General features: G+C 38.9%; 1 protein-coding gene across 1 annotated transcript in view; it reads right to left on the reverse strand.

Moving 5' to 3' along the window:
• The window catches only part of LOC136864075 (neutral amino acid transporter 9), a 276887-nt gene that overhangs the window by 23078 nt on the left and 236543 nt on the right, over positions 1-17266 (reverse strand). The window contains exons 8-9 of the mRNA XM_067140620.2: positions 16800-16982; positions 16494-16705 (exon numbers count right to left, since the gene is read on the reverse strand). Of these exons, the coding sequence (XP_066996721.1) occupies positions 16494-16705; positions 16800-16982 (395 nt within the window). The remainder of the gene's footprint in view (positions 1-16493; positions 16706-16799; positions 16983-17266) is intronic.

Here is a 17266-nt window from a genome sequence, read left to right on the forward strand (position 1 = left end):
TTGTCAGTTTACAACATGTCAGTGTTTAAGTACCGTAGCTATGTTGGAGAGAAGACTAGTTTTCTGTGCATGAGTAATGTCTGTTCATATCTGATATGGTTGATAATAAATGGTGATTATGGCTTCTACATCTAGTAGCAAGAAAGTGCTCTCTACACTACTAGCTAACTCATCTATATGTCATGATAAGCCTAATTTAGGGAACTGCGATTTCTTGTCAAAGTATATTATTTCAGCGAACTTGCAGATGAAGGCAGGTCAATTCATTTAATGCGTATACAAAGTAGTTTCTTTTTAAAGAATAACAAGTTAATCAAAGTTATAACTTCAAACATTTTGTTTCATATGATAAATTTTAGGCTAGTTTTTTAAAGACAGAGTGACTGAACTTAAATATAAGCTTTTAGGATAACAATCATGTTTTAAGGATATGTCCACTCAATGTGAATTGCTTGTCAAGGTGAGCTATGCAGTAGGGGAAATTATTGCAAAGAAATCAAAACCATTTTCAGATGGCGAGTTTGAGAATACCTTGAAAATGGTTAAAAACCATTAAAATACCTGTGATTGGAATTATGAGTCTTTGCTTTTATATTTTCATTTTCTGGGAATGTGCATCCAAATGACATCCATCATTTTTGCAGTGGGCTCTTCATATATTAAGACATACAGACCACAACGTAAAAACACAGGATGAACCTGTAATTACATAACAGCGCAGGCAAGTCCCACTACCTGGCTGTGACACATACTTCCCAGAATTCTCTCGAGACAGCCAGGGGGCTTACATCAGCCAGAAAGAGTAGGATATATAAGACCAAGGTCAGGAACCACTCTCATGGTGTGATTGCCGCTTGGGAGACTGATTACCTCGGATCGAGTAGGGGTATTTCAGTCGCCTTGACAAAGAATACTGCAACGTATTCGAAATGTCTGCAAACTGTACGTAATGTACAGAAAAATAAGCATGCACTGAGTACAATTGAAATAAAAAATTGGTGCCAGAACTAATAACCAGAGTCTTATGAAAAGAAAAAAACACCATCTGCTTCTTCATGTTACATTTAAAATACACTTTAAAAAATCTTTCCTTAAGGTAAAATTGTCCTTGCATTTGGTTAATATGAACCCATTATTCATGATATACTTGCTGATAACACATATATACTTGTAGAGATGACAATTGATCCTAATTGGAGAGAGGGGACCCCTCAAAGTCGAAGGAAAAACACCCCAAACCCCATGGCACAACCACCCCGATGGTCCATGGCCTACCAAGCGACCGCTGCTCAGCCCGAAGGGCTGCAGATTACGAGGTGTCGTGTGTTCAGCACAATGGATCCTCTCGGCCGTTATTCTTGGCTCTCTAGACCGGGAAGGAAAAACAACCACATTTGATTATTACAGGTAGTGGTGGTGGTCGTGGTGGTGATTAATGTTTTAACAGGAAGTACAACAAGGCAACCGCTTAGACTCCTGTGGAATGCATAAAATGCAGTATTCAAAAACAGGTGTTCCCTTGCTTCTTACGGCTGACGCCCCTCAAGCGACGTGGCCAGCTGTATTTTTAAAGTACTTTCCAAATAGCAAGTTTCTTGTCTCTAACATGTTAAGTTTTTGACATATAATGTAGGTATACCGGCACTCATTTTAAAAATTCACCTGCTTTTCCAATTCTTTTCAGCCCCTTAAATGGATTTTCCGAAAACAAAAAAATACGTGTTTTATTATTTTTAAAGGAGATTCCAAATCCCAGTTTTAATGTCTGTATGTCTGTAACACCTTCAGTTTTTGAGATAAATTAGCTAATTTTAAAAATTCACCCCCTTTTATCAGTTCCCCTTAAGTGGATTTTCCAAAAAAAATTATTTATCGTTCTTTACTTTGCAGGAAATTCCAAATTCCAGTTTTCAAATATATATATATATATATAAAATAAGAGTTTTGTCTGTACATTGCTCAGAATTTGAAAAGAATGGTATTTCTGTAACAATCATGTCCACAGTAACACGGAAATGTATTTTTTACTTTTCCGTAATGTCTGTCTGTCTGTCTGTCTGTCTGTCTGTCTGTCTGTCTGTCTGTCTGTCTGTCTGTCTGTCTGTCTGTCTGTACATGCATCACTAGAAAGCGGCTAAAGAGAATTTAATGAAAATCGGTATACAAAGTCGGGAAATAAGTCGCTACAATCTAAACCATTAATAATTTTATTCACGCTGATAGAAATGGTAGTCTAGGGGAAGGCCTCCAATTTAATTTTCAAATATTTACGTTATTAGCGGTCCTATCTTAATAAAAATTGGTATGAGAAGTCGAGGAATAAGTCACTACAACCTAGGCTATAAATAATTTTATTCACGCTGAGTAAAATGGTAGGTTAGGGGAAGGCCTAAAATTACATTCTTAAATATTTACGTTATTAGTGGTCCTATCTCATTGAAAACTGATATACAAACTCGGAGAATGAGTCACTACAATCTAGACTATAAATAATTTCATTCGCGCTAAATGAAATGGTAGTTTAGGGGATGGCCTAAAATTTAATTATCTAATATTTATATTATTAGTGGTCGTATCGATAAATACGGCATAACCAAAGTTATATAGAATTAAATTTCCGACCATTTATGTCTTACACATTTTTACCGTACCGGCTATGATAACACAGATATTCGTGAATTTGTATTTTTGTCGCTAAGTCCATATCGACACCGAACCACGAGAAAACGGTACCGGTAGGTATATAGAGTCGGAGAATAAGAAACTACAGTCTAAGATATAAACAATTTTATTCACCCTGGATGAAATTGTAGTGTAGGGGAAAGCGCCTATCGAAAAGTACTACAAAACAAAAGTTACAGATAATATAATTTCCTATCATTTATGTTTTATTCAGTTTTACCATACCGCCTATGATAAGAGTGGCTTTTCAGAGTCGGAAGAAAACTAAATATAAAGGCCTACAATATCGAAAGCGCATAACATTGATCAACAATAACATTACATTGACCATTGTTTCTTGTGATGTTATTTCTCTTATGCTGCCTCTCAACTCCGATAGATGGGATTACTGCTGCGTACCGAGTAAAATAGCCTGACTGAGTATTGGCGGGAAATACCCGGGGAGTTAGAAAACTTTCTTCTTTAGCATGCCATTCCTCTGGTTCATACATTTTTTTGATACAGCTGGTACCGGTACGTAACACACTGGTTCTTCATGGTATTCCAGTTATTCGATCCCTATTCTGACGCGCTGTTTTGAATGAGCAGTGTGCATACTTAAGGCAGAGGCTGACTTAGTAGTAGTATGGCCTGGTCTAGAATAACAATTTAGGCCTATTCCAAATTATAGCACCACAATTCACTAAATAACTCAATATTCAACTCTGAAAAGAGACGTTTCTTAAGAAAAGCTTCTTCCTCTTCACTTCTGTTATATTCTACATTAATTTTATTCAAAATTATCTTTGAAGAGGGGTTTCTCCTCTGGCTTGGAGGAAAAATTTGCCTCCAAGTCAGATAGATTTTTCCGCCGCCAGTGTAGTGAATTGATATTTTCCGACCCATCGGGTACTCCTAGGAAACACATTAGAAAAAGTTCCTATTTTTTGCCCTGGGAGTCTCCACTATTCGACCCTGTCCCAGTCAATAATAGACGAAGGGTGTTCACGAATCACGGCTGTCTGCGGTAGTGTAGTCCTGTTCGTTAAAAGCGAGAAAATATGTGGTGTTTCATTAGATCAAGTATTTGATATGAAAGCATTGCTTTTAATCGCCCCATTCCTTCTGACATCATTGTAATGCATGTTCATTTCAGTTCGGAAAACCACTAAGACAGTCTTTCTGAGGATGTAAAAAGGCAGGTGGAGAGTGTCTACCATTATAATGAAAACTCCCCAACCTGGTTGTGACTGATAGTACCATTACAGTGAAAATTCCCTAACTCAGTCTTCATATGACAAAACATGTTTGGTGACTTCCCCGTCGCGTTTATAGGATGTTAAGAGCTATGCAATTTAATACAATCTTGCTCACGTGTAGGGTCTACACTAGAATTCCGTAGCGAAGCACGGGTACATCAGCTAGTCTGTAATATGTTACGTGTCTGAGATAATTTGCAGATATAATCTTTTAAAAAATTCACCCTCTTTGTCGTTCCTGTTCACCCCCTATTCATCGGATTATCCCAAAACACAAAAATACGCGTTTCTTTATTTTCAAAGTAGATTCCAAATACCAATTTTCATGTCTGTAATATCTTCAGTTTTTGATATATATTTCTCCTTAAAGGTGTTCCACCCCTTTTCCCCTTTTCACCCCCCTTAGTTGGATTTTCCAAAAATAAAATATATATATGTTTCTTTATTTTTAAAGGACATTCCAAATACCAATTTTTACACGTCTGTAAACTTTTAATTGTTTGAGATATAGATATCATCATTTTAACAATTCACCCCCTTAGCGACGGAATATCCTAAAATCCTCCCTTAGTGAGCACCTACGCCCTAATATAGAATAGATTTATTTATCAACTGGTTGTTTCCCAATTAAAGATGCTTCAATAAAATATAGAGGGGAAGGTGGTAATACAGGACGGGGTTGGAAAATGGGACACGTCAGTTCCAGCTATTCTAATGGCGCGAACATATTGCGGTGGCGCCATTTTGTTTCTGATTCACGGCAGTAATGTCAGAGAACGTAGCTTGAGAGGCAAGTTTAGATTTTCAACGAGTTAAAAGTTTTTTCAGACAGATATTTCAGCTTGTGTTCTTCAGCGATTAGGTAAGGTACAGTTATTTCATTTCTGCTATTTTACAGTGGATAGTTGTAGCTTTATAGAGGAGAAGGTGGTAGTATGGGACACACTTTTTCCTACGTCAATAACTCCAAATATATATGATATACAAGGCAACGGACAGAAAATCCCAATCTAAATATCATTTTACTTCATACCTCCAAGAAAATGAATACCAAATTACAAATATTTATCGTCATTTTTTCAAAAAAGTAAACATGCTGCAAAGATGAGCACTAAGAATTTGAGATTGAAATATGGGACACAGAGAGTGAAATTCTGTTTCACTGTAGCATTACTAAAATGTTTTAGTTAATGAATCTGTAACATTAAAAATGTATACATACTAGTATAAAACCACATTTTTCAGTCTTTCAAACTATCCTTGCCTGCTTTTTAACATTTTTTAAAAAGTCACAACTGTCATAAAAAGAAGTGTCAAAAGGAAAAGACACCAGAATTCTTTTAAGAAACAAAATGTCTATGTGCAGAAATCACAAATGAAAACAGCTTGTTCACATGCTGAGCAATCCACATGACCCCATCTGCTACAAACTGTGCATCTAATCCACATTTCTCCCGCTTTCGAGTCTTCAAACATCTCACTACCGAAGATGCAATTCTGCATTATCTTCTCCTGGTGTTGAGTCTTCAGGAGGAAGGGATAATTCTGTTTCCCCAGATGACATGGACACGTCAGTGTCTTCAGAGTCAGAAGATTCTTCTCTGAATGGAAGTCTTCTTTTTGCACGCAGAGATTGTTGTTGTAGCGTAGGTCTACTTTTGTTCTTCCTCTTCAATGTAGCAGAGTTTCCATTTGAAGTTGATTTTTGCCTGTTTGAAGCGCTAGAACAGTTGTTCGAAGTTATCTGGTATCCTGACATGCTAGGTCTTGCATTTTGATGGGCATCTTTGGGATTCTTCTTTTCTCGAGAAATTTCAAGTGCAGTCCTGTAAGGTGAACCTGTGATCACTGTGGCTACTGATGCTTTTCATCCCCTGTTACTTGTCTTTTTCTTCAGTCTTTAATGCCAAACAATGCAATGTAGATCTTGGCACATTGTAATGATCAGCGGCTTGTCGTACACTTAATTTTTTTGTTCTATCGGCTGTAACTGCGGCTTTCAAGACGTCTTCATTCCACATTTTACGGATTGCCTTCGGTGAAGGCCCTAACTTTGTCCTTGGCATCTCTAACCAGTGAGTGGTCGAAACCTGCACATATAAACATTGTGTTTGTAATATGGGACATGTCTGTCCCATAATGCCACCAATAGCTTAGGAGTATTTAACTTAAAATAAATCAATGCACATTTATTCCCCGGCAAAAACATGTAACAGCTAGACCCTAATATACACCTTAAATATATAACACTCATTTCCTAAAATAATAACCAAGTTCAAACTAAATCTAGAGACCTTTATATATGCATATTTACAACACCTTAAATAAAATAAATAAATAAATAAATAAATAAATAAATAAATAAATAAATAAATAAATAAAACTAAATCTCCTTAAATAATTGACAATATAAAACTACATCCAGTAACATTTACATATCATACAGATAGGGCCGTACATTCATGAGGTCATTAGGGCACGTCTGATTTTAGACAGGTGTGAGTGAAAAAAGTCCACTGATTCACCCACCCCATTCAGTGATGTTAGTGTCCTCACAAGCCATGAGTTAGCCCGAGCCATACTTCTCTCTTTAGGCAGATGAAAAATATACCTTTGCGTAGTATTGCGACGAGGAACATGTAATGGAATCAGCTCCAGTAATGTTGAGCAATCCACTCTATTCGTCAGACACTTATAAAGAAAGAGGGCAATGGCACATCTGCGGCGTGAGTGCAATGTCCTCATGCTCATAGTCTCACAAAAAGACTCGTAATCGGACGAAGAGAGAGAAATACCCAAACCCTTGTAGCTGATCCATTTCATGAATCTTATTTGGACTCTTTCCAAGTTTTGTATTAAATACTGCTGAGAAGGTAGCCTCATCTCGCAACAGTATTCTAACGATGGCCAGATTAGAGCGCAAAACAAAGTTATTAGTGTTCTAGGAGAAAGAAATTCGGCACAGTTTCTTTTCAAAAAGCCAAGTAATTTAAACCCTTTCCTAGAAATCTTGTCTAAATGTTTCTCGAAGGAAAGACCGTAGCAGTTTGAAAGTGACACGCCAAGATCATTGATTTCGTTCACACGAGCTATTTGGAAATCGCGTAAATGGTAAGGGTAATTTACAGGCTCCAACTTACGTGAAAATGTAATTGCGTTTCATTTTTAAGTATTCAAACCAAGCAGCCACTTTTTACACCAGTTACTGAGGAGGTTTAAGTCAGACTGTAGCAACTTACAGCCCAACTCACTATTGATCACCTTAAAGATCTTTAGATCGTCAGCATAGAGAAGGCAATAACTGTGTTGTATAACTGATGTTATATCATTTATGAATATGACAAAGGAATGGGGGCCCAGTAAAGAGCCTTGGGGGACACCTGGAGTAAGATGGTACGGCTTTGACATAGTACCATCAGCTTTTACTACGCAAACCCTATTAGTGAGATAGCTTCTAATCCACTTCAAAGCACTTCCTTCTATCCCATATGCAGACAATTTGATGAGTAGAGCATCATGTTGAACTGAATCAAAGGCTTTGGAGAAGTCCGTGTAAACAACATCCACTTGTTACCTCCTATCCAGAGATTCTGAAATGAAATTGATATACACCGCCATATTGGACACGGTAGAGCGTTTCTGTACAAAACCATGCTGTGCCATATTAATATACTGTGAAACTGAACTGTACAATCTCTTATACACGATCTTTCCCGCCACCTTTGAAATCAGGGACAATAACACAACAGGCCAATAGTTATCAAACACCATTTTGTCTCCTTTCTTGAACACTGGTATGACGTAACCTTTCTTCCACGCACACGGAAAATACCCTGACGAGAATGACTTATTTATTGTGATGCTAAGTGGCCTACCTAGCTCAGATGCACATTCTTTCAATACTATTGAGGGTACGTCATCTGGACCACATGATTTTGAGGTATCCAAAGATGCATGAATTGAAGATACCTCTGCTGGAGAGGTCAGTATTGAAGTTAGGCTTATATCACACACGGACGAAGTGGTAGATTACACTGTGTGGCAAGTGAGTGATACTTTTCAAAGGTATCTGCAAAACTGTCCAAGATGCTCCTCTTGTCCTGTAATTCTTTCCCATCATGAAGCATAATAGATGGCAGGCGAGATGACCTCCGTTTGTTGTTTACAAAATCCCAGAAACACTTCGGGTTGGCAGCTAATTTCGATTCCATCAAAGTTATATAGTTTCTGTATTTTTTGAGCTGAAGACGCTTAAATTCACCGCGTATGGTCGAAATTGCACATAATCACTACTATGCCCCGTTTCTTTAAACTTCCTTCTTCCCCTCTCCTTTTCTTTTAATTTATCTATTACCTCAGAGTCGTACCAGCATGGGTACTTCCGCGTGCTAACTATCCGGGACGGTACAGTGTCTTTTACTACAGCGTGAAGGAAGCCGTAGAAAAGGTTTAACGCCTCATCGACGGAGGGGGAGTCCTCGATTAAATTCCAGGGACACAATGAAAGGAGATCTCTCATTTGAAGAAAATCGGCCTTAGTCCATCTGAACATAAACTTCCTCTGCGGTACGGGCATAACTCGCGGTAAATATAGAGTAAATTCTACATTTCGATGGTCGGATGTAATTACCTTTTCCGTCTCAAAGCAGTCCAAGTGTCCCTAGTATTGATCCGAGATTAGAACAAGGTCCAGGAAGTTCTCGTTTCTTGTTGGGAAGTGACACATTTGCTCGAGTCCGAATTCACTGACGATTTCAAGAAGTAAGAAGACTTCCGCACATCTTTGTTTTATAACGGGACCAGGAATCCAAGCCAAATGTCTGATGTTAAAGTCTCCGCAAACTACAAGGATATCCTGCGGGTTTAAAACAGCTGTGACGTTGGCCAGTGTTGCTCGAAGATTACTCATCCTATATGATTTTTCACGAGAGTTTAATCCTGATGTAAACAAATAGGCGGAGCACCTTGGCTTTGCACGTTGACACAGACGTAGTTGATTGCAGAAGCAATGCGAGCTCGAAGAAAATTAGTACATCGCATTAATTTAATTTTATCTTAGTTTATTACATTTAGATAGTCTGAAACAGTACGTAATCAAATTAAAATATGGTTGTCATATATACCGGTGTGTATCTATATTTTCTTTAATAAAACCGTGGTTAAATAACGAGATATGAAGGCAGAAGGCGTGGTGTAATGCTGGAAGTCTTCTCATAGTGAGGGAAAGTTCCAAGCTGTACAGTGTGGAGATAAGGTGCTGCATCTTGCAGTATCAGTATTCACAGTGAGAGAAATGGAGCAGGAGGTAGGACCATCGCGTGTAGTGAAGCACAAAAGAGGAAAACCGCTCAGAAGTGACCATAGGCAGTGCGTTGTGAATGTTTTTAATAAGTGAACAGAATCCAGGTTTAGCCGTAAAAGATGTAGAGAAACTAAGTGCAGAGTTGTGTGGTGTTTCGGCTAGTTCGGTTCATAACATGCGGACAGAGTTTAGAAAGACAGGGAAATTAACAACGCCGGGAAAGGAACGTAAACGACCTCAAAGAGTCGAGAAGTACGACGATATCGTCAAAAGTGGTATTAGAAGGAAAATTCATGAATTCTTTTTTCGGAATGAACCACCTACTTTACGCAAAGTATTAGACAGTGTGAATAAAGATAAAACTTTACCCACCTTCAGTTTAACTACATTGTACAGACTTTTAAAGGACTTAGGGTTCCAGTTTGTTAAAAGATAACGTAAACCTGTGTTAATGGATAGGGAGGATATTGTATTGTGGAGACGGAAGTATTTGCGTGAAATTAGGAGATATCGTGCAGAAGGTCGCAAAATTTATTACTTGGATGAAACGTGGCTTAACGAAGGACACGTAACTTCGAAAGTATGGTTGATTCCACTGTTAAATCCAAGAAACAGGCCTTTGTTTCTGAACTTTCAACTGGCCTGCAGCAGCCGACTCGGAAAGGTAGTGACTCTGGTTTTGTGGGAGGTGGAGCTCTCGTGTTTGAATCTAAAACGACACGAGAATATCATGAAGAAATGACAGGTGACGTTTTTTTTATCGTGGTTTTCGTCTATCCTACTGAAACTCAAACCCGGCAGCGTGATTGTAATGGACAATGCATCTTACCATTCTGTTAAAGTGGAACGAATCCCTACAATGGCAATGCGGAAAGACCAGATCATTGCTTGGCTCGACAGTCACCAAGTAGAATACAAGGCTGATATGGTCAAAGCAGAACTCATTGAACGGGTGAGGTCAGTGCGAGTCCAGTATGACAAATATATTTGCGACGAAAGAGCACAGAAAGCGGGCCACTGCGTGCTACGACTTCCGCCCTACCATTGTACTCTGAATCCCATTGAACAGATATGGAGTCAAATACGTTGCGAGAAACAACACGACCTTCAAGCTACAAGACGTACGAGCTCCACTTTGCACAGTCCTTGAAAATGTGACAGCAGATAACTGGAAGGACTGCATTAGAAATGCAACGAAAGAAGAAGACTAGATGTGGGAGCTAGATGGCCTAACAGATGAAATTGCCGAGAGATTTATCATCGCTGATAGCGGCCAGAGTAGTAGCGACTCATCAGACAGTGACAGTAATGAGAATGGAGGAGATACATCGTGTGATATGGAAGGAATTGAGCCCCTGCAGGACGACTAAGCAAGGTAAGCACATACCATACAGTATGCATGGACTTCTTACTTTGTTAAGACCGCAACTGCCTGTGTATCTTGTCTTTTTGAGTTGTTTCTTTTCGACGGATGTTGTTACAGAATTATCAACAGTTCCGTCTGACATGTCCAATCATGCTATATGCTCTATCAGGATAGGAACTCTACAACATAAGAAATATATATTTCAACTCGAAAGTTGGTATTCTATTAGGTTACAGTCTACCGGGCGGACATTTCAAATAGCTGTCCTAAGATAAATCTTCGTACGTGTGTAATTTTGTGCTCTAGCCTACGATAGCTTTCTTTAATATTCAGAAATGAATAAATAAATAACGTAGGCCCTAATCTTCAGCAGTAGATCTCCCTTCAGACCCCTCTGTTTAGTTTCGCACAGCTCAAAAACTGTTCCTCGTCTATTTTAGGTAATATGCGCAGCACTGTATGTCCGAACACGAGACGTTGACGGGGCGGAGGTCGATACTGCACGCTCAGCGAATCACAACTCTTTCTTTGGCTGAGGCGTGGACATTCCTTGTTTACATCAGGATTAAACTCTCGTGAAAAAACATTTTTTTATAGCAGTCACTTCGTCCGGTGGCAGGTAGCAGCACACTACAAACGCAGACCTTCCTGATGTTGGGGTGGCCTTGACCACGAGACACTCTCAGTTTCCCACCAGCTCTGGCCGGCAAACTGGCCTTAGAGTAGATTTCACAGCGATCATAATCCCTCCCCTTTTCACTTTGCTACTACGGACCAGATGTCTGTCTTGACGAGAGACACAGTAATCAGTAGACAACAGTTCATTATCACCAATAGGATCATTTAACCAACTTTCAACTATACAAATACAATCTTTGCTGGCGTCACTGAAAGCGAGGTTAAAGAATTACTCATGCTCCCTACATTTTGGTAGAAGACATTCATACCGCTGTCATGCTGGCTTTGTCGCCGGACAAAGCCAGTAGAAGTACACACATCGCTGAAACAGATATCTTTGGGCTAGAGTTCGCCTGTTGTGTTCTCGCAGACATGTCGCCTGGTTGTGACGTCACCAGATACATAGTTCCATTTAAAGCCAGCACATGGGCCGAAATACGAAGCTCCGACCCATTCACAAAAGCGTTATCCCAACGGTTTTCATATTTCACGTCGAAATCTAGCACATTCTCATCCCGGAGGCAAACTCGAACGTACGTGATACTACATTTGAATACAACTAATAGACAAAAGACACGGAGTGATACCGACACACGACTACTCCCGGACGCCACATTTCATTTCTTTATACCGAGCTCGATAGGTGCAGTCGCTTAAGTGCGGCCAGTATCCAGTATTCGGGAGATAGTAGGTTCGAACCCCATTCTCGGCAGCCCTGAAAATGGTGTTCCGTGGTTTCCCATTTTCACACCAGGCAAATGCTGGGGCTGTACCTTAATTAAGGCCACGGCCGCTTCCTTCCCACTCCTAGCCCTTCCCTGTCCCATCGTCGCCATAAGACCTATCTGTGTCGGTGCGACGTAAAGCAACTAGCACTCATTTCTTTATGTCCGGTAGTTTTGGCTCGGCGATGATGAATCAGTCAGTCAGTCAGTCAGGACATATTATTTTATATATATAGACTAGCTGATGTACCCGTGCTTCGCTACGGAATTCTAGTGTAGGCCCTACACGTTGAGCAAGATGGTATTAAATTGCATAGCTCTTAACATTATCCTATAAACGCGACGGGGAAGTCGCCAAACATGTTTTGTCATATGAAGACTGAGTTAGGGAATTTTCACTGTAATGGTAGACCCGCTTGCATACTATCAGTCACAACCAGGTTGGGGAGTTTTCATTATAATTGTAGACACTCACTCTCCATCTGCCTTTTTACATCATCAGAAAGACTGTCTTAGTGGTTTTCCGAACTGAAATGAACATACATTACAATGACGTCAGTAGGAATGGCGCGATTAAAAGCAATGCTTTCATATGAAATACTTGATCTAATGAAACAACATATATTTTCTCACTTTTAACGAACAGGACTACACTGCCGCAGACAGCCGTGATTCGTGAACACCCTTCGTCTATTATTGACTGGGACAGGGTCGAATAGTGGAGACTCCCAGGGCAAAAAATATGCCTTTTTCCTAATCTGTTTCCTAGGAGTACCCGATGAGTCGGAAAATATCAATTCACTACACTGGCGACGGAAAAGTATATCTGATTTGGAGGCAAATTTTTCCTCCTAGCCAGAGGAGAAACCCCTCTTCAAAGATAATTTTGAATAAAATGAATGTAGAATATAACAGAAGTGAAGAGGAAGAAGCTCTTCTTAAAAAAGTCTCTTTTCAGAATTGAATATTGAGTTATTTAGTGAATTGTGGTGCTATAATTTTGAATAGGCCTAAATTGTTATTCTAGACCAGGCCATACTACTACTTGAGAACCAGTCGTGATGTAAACATAAGCACGTGCTTGGGTTAACGTTTATTGGTTAGTGCTGCCGCGGGACACCTACGCGGAGACATGAAGCTAGTTCGTTAGCCACATCATGGCTAATGCGATCCTAGATGCAAAATGTCCGAAATATAATTCCTCAAATAATTTAAGTCAGAGAAATATACAAAAACTATTTGTATTCAATGTTATTTAATATAAACAAGCATTTCAAATTGAAGAGCGTCAGGCACGCATCCGCTCATGCTTGACCCGCCATTTTGTTAAGCTGTGAGCTTGGGAAGCAAGCAGTACAGTTCGTGAGTGAGTGAGTGAGTGAGACATTACCGTTACTTGTTCTTGTGCAATGTGGATCACCGAGTTGAGTTCGTTATGCATCGCAAAGGGAAACATTTGAAAAGTGGCGAGAAGGCAATTGCATTGAATGTGTTTCATAAATTTTGTAAGAAATACCCGACTTCAGCTAAGGATTTGCGAAGCTGACATCCGAGTTCACTTGTGTTTCGGAGTGGAGCATTAATACCGCGCGCAGTGAACGACTGCACCAAGGATTGGTAAGAACACCTGGGAAATCAAAGAAGCGCTTACTTGGAAGGCGTTCGTCCTTTATCATATTCTGATTAGGTAAAGTACCGATACTGTACATTTTATTGTTTTAATATTGCCTCTTCTAAGTTCCCCGCTAGAATTTTACTTGATTAGAATATTAAATGTGTGAAGTTTTACTTATACCGGTATGCGCTGTTATGATTGATTTATTACGTATTTTTCGGCCATAAATTCAAATCTACCTTTCTTTTCTGATATGTTAAATATCGAGATGCCATTTATCATTCATTGTTGTTTATTTTTCGCGGACAGTGAGGATAATTTGTGCCGTAATCCGCATCACAATTGCCTATCAACTACTGTACATTTTGAAGTCAGTGGTAAGCGGCAACAGTCTGTGTAGAGCTAATCCTGAAGTAATCGCCGCAATCAAGCGAAGTAACGATAGTTTCAAGCCTGCCCACGTGGTTCCTGCCATGTGTTCGGGTGTAGCCCAATGATTCTCCAATCAGCGTTTAGACCGCGGATGGATACATACGGATACACATTTTTCTTTGTTTACATCAGGTTCGGTTCTCTCGGTGACGCGAGAATACTACTAAGTCAGCCTCTGCCTTAAGTATGCACACTGCTCATTCAAAACAGTGCGTCAGAATAGGGATCGAATAACTGGAATACCATGAAGAACCAGTGTGTTACGTACCGGTACCAGCTGTATCAAAAAATATATGAACCAGAGGAATGGCATGCTAAAGAAGAAAGTTTTCTAACTCCCCGGGTATTTCCCGCCAATATTTAGTCAGGCTATTTTACTCGGTACGCAGCAGTAATCCCATCTATCGGAGTTGAGAGGTAGCATAAGAGACAAATAACATCACAACAAACAATGGTCGATGTAATGTTATTGTTAGTTAATGTTATGCACTTTCGATGTTGTAGGCCTTTATATTTAGTTTTCTTCCGACTCTGAAATGTCACTCTTGTCATAGCCGGTATGGTAAAACTGAATAAAACATAAATGATCGGAAATTATATTATCTGTAACTTTTGTTTTGTAGTACTTTTCGATAGGCGCTTCCTCTAAACTACAATTTCATCCAGGGTGAATAAAATTGTTTATATCTTAGACTATAGTTTCTTATTCTCCGACTCTATACACCGATTTTCATTAAATTCTGTTAACCCATTTTCTCGTGGTTCGGTGTCGATATGGACTTGGCGAAAAAAAATACAAATTCACGAATATCTGTGTTATCATAGCCGGTACGGTAAAAATGTATAAGACATAAATGGTCGGAAATTTAATTCTATATAACTTCGGTTATGCAGTATTTATCGATACGACCACTAATAATATATACCGGTATATTTGATAATTACATTTTGGCCTTCCCCTAAAATACCATTTCATTTAGCGCGAATAAAATTATTTACGGCCTAGATTGTAGTGACTCTTTCTTCGACTTTGTATACCAGTTTTCAATGAGATAGGACCACTAATACCGTAAATATTTAAGAATTAAATTTTAGGCCTTCCCTAACCCACCATTTTACTCAGCGTGAATAAAATTATTTATAGCCTAGATTGTAGCGAATTATTCCCCGACTTCTCATACCAATTTTTATTAAGATAGGACCAATAATAATGGAAACAATTGAAATTGAAATTAGAGACCTTCCCCTAAACTACCATTTCTATCAGCGTGAATAAAATTATTTATGGCTTGGATCGTAGCGACTTATTTCCCGACTCTGTATACCGATTTTCATTAAATTCTCTTGAGCCGTTTTCTAGTGATGCGTGTACATACATACATACATACATACAGACAGACAGAAATTACGGAAAAGCAAAAAGTGCATTTCCTTGTTACTGTGGACATGATGGACATGACTGTTACAGAAATACCATTCTTTTCAAATTCTGAGCAATGTACAGACAAAACTCCTATTTTGTATATAGGCTATAGATAACAGAAGCTAGATAATGTTTGAACCAAATCAGTACTACTACCACCTACTAATCCTTGCACTTACTTTATCACTTTATTCTTGTAATGATCTCTGCTAAAATGTTCAGTTGTTTCCCTTATAGTAATATTCATAACATTCTGTTGAAATTTGTCAAACTTCTTCACCTTTTAAGTAAAGTTGAGAATTTATCAACATGTTCATTATCTTTGATTTTTGCTGATATATTTTGACTGTTACTGACATTTGTTGACCCTGTGGTCAAGGTAGCGTACCTCATTCTTACCTGGAGACCCCATGTCCGATTTCTGGCCAGGTCAGGTACTTTTTCCTAGATCTGAGGGCTGATTTGAAGTCCACTCAACATTTGTGAGAACAATTGAAGAGATATCTGATGGTGGGATAGGAGCCCCAGTCTAGAAAGGTAAGAATAACAGCCAAGGGGATTCGTTGCACTGGCCACATGTCATCTCGTAATCTGCAAGCCATCAGACTGAGCAGCTGTTGTTTGGTAGGCCAAGAACCATCAGGATTGTAGCGCCGTGGGATTTGGTTGAGTGTAGTTACTACCAATGCTTTGGTGGCTAACTAGTTGAGGTAGAAAGATGTGTTCAACATCTGTCCAGAACTTAAAAAATTTAGAAATGAGACCTCACTTTTGGAGAGACACATGGCCTTGGGATTTTCTCAGCCTACACCAGAAATGAGTATAAGAATAATTCCTGGGGTAAAAGTGGCTAAGTATAGGACTAATCATTCTGTCCCAATTAGTTTTGAGGTTACAAATAATAGAAGCTGTTATCTTCTCCCCCTCCAAAGGTCTTCAGGGAGATGACTTTGTTTGCTTTGCTAAATTACATTGGATTGCAAGTTTGATTTAAACAGTTGGGTGTTGTTGTAAACAATCACTGATACTTACATTTTTCTCTTGATTTCTGTTATTTCTCATGATAGTGATGATAATGTTATGGATGAAGAAAGAAAGTGCCAGCATTCCAGACAGTGCTGGGAAACTCAGCAGGAATGATGGTGCATAGGAAGACTCTGTCTCATTAATAAAGTTAATGTTGATCCCCCAACTGGCAGATTTTATTATGACAAAGATAAGAAGGTACATCACAGAGAGAGTGCCTGAAATGAAAGACAAAAACATAATATATTTTGAAGTTTTCATATAACAAGATTTTAACATCTAATTAATTGTATTATTTATTAATTTCCCTACCTAAAGAATTGAATTTTGTGAAAAATGTTGCAGACTTAAAGTTGACCAGAGGACCAATGATGAGAATAAGGAAAATGGGCACAGTTGAGTGCAGATCCCACACCTGGTGAAATGTTGATTCAGTATCCTTTAACACTTCTGAACCTGACAAGTTGTACATGTCAGGTTGTTGGAGACAAAGCACTGTGAACCATAATATAATTTATGTTTTAGTTAGAAAGCTAGCAAGAGTGAAATATTGTACAGTATATTTTTATAGGAAAGCAATGGAGAGCAGCAACTTAACATGTAAACATGTGTGGGTAGTGTATACATTAAAGAAACACAATGGCCCAGCTTATGTTGGGAGGGGATAGAGCAAGAATGGTAGTGACCTGAACACTAATTGACGTCCAACTGTGGAATCTCTAAGTACAAGAGCATGGGAATTCGTTTTGCTCAAGGATCTCAAGGCCGGCAGACAAAAT

Source organism: Anabrus simplex, chromosome 2 (genome assembly GCF_040414725.1).
Source record: "Anabrus simplex isolate iqAnaSimp1 chromosome 2, ASM4041472v1, whole genome shotgun sequence".
NCBI classification, from domain to species: domain Eukaryota; kingdom Metazoa; phylum Arthropoda; class Insecta; order Orthoptera; family Tettigoniidae; genus Anabrus; species Anabrus simplex.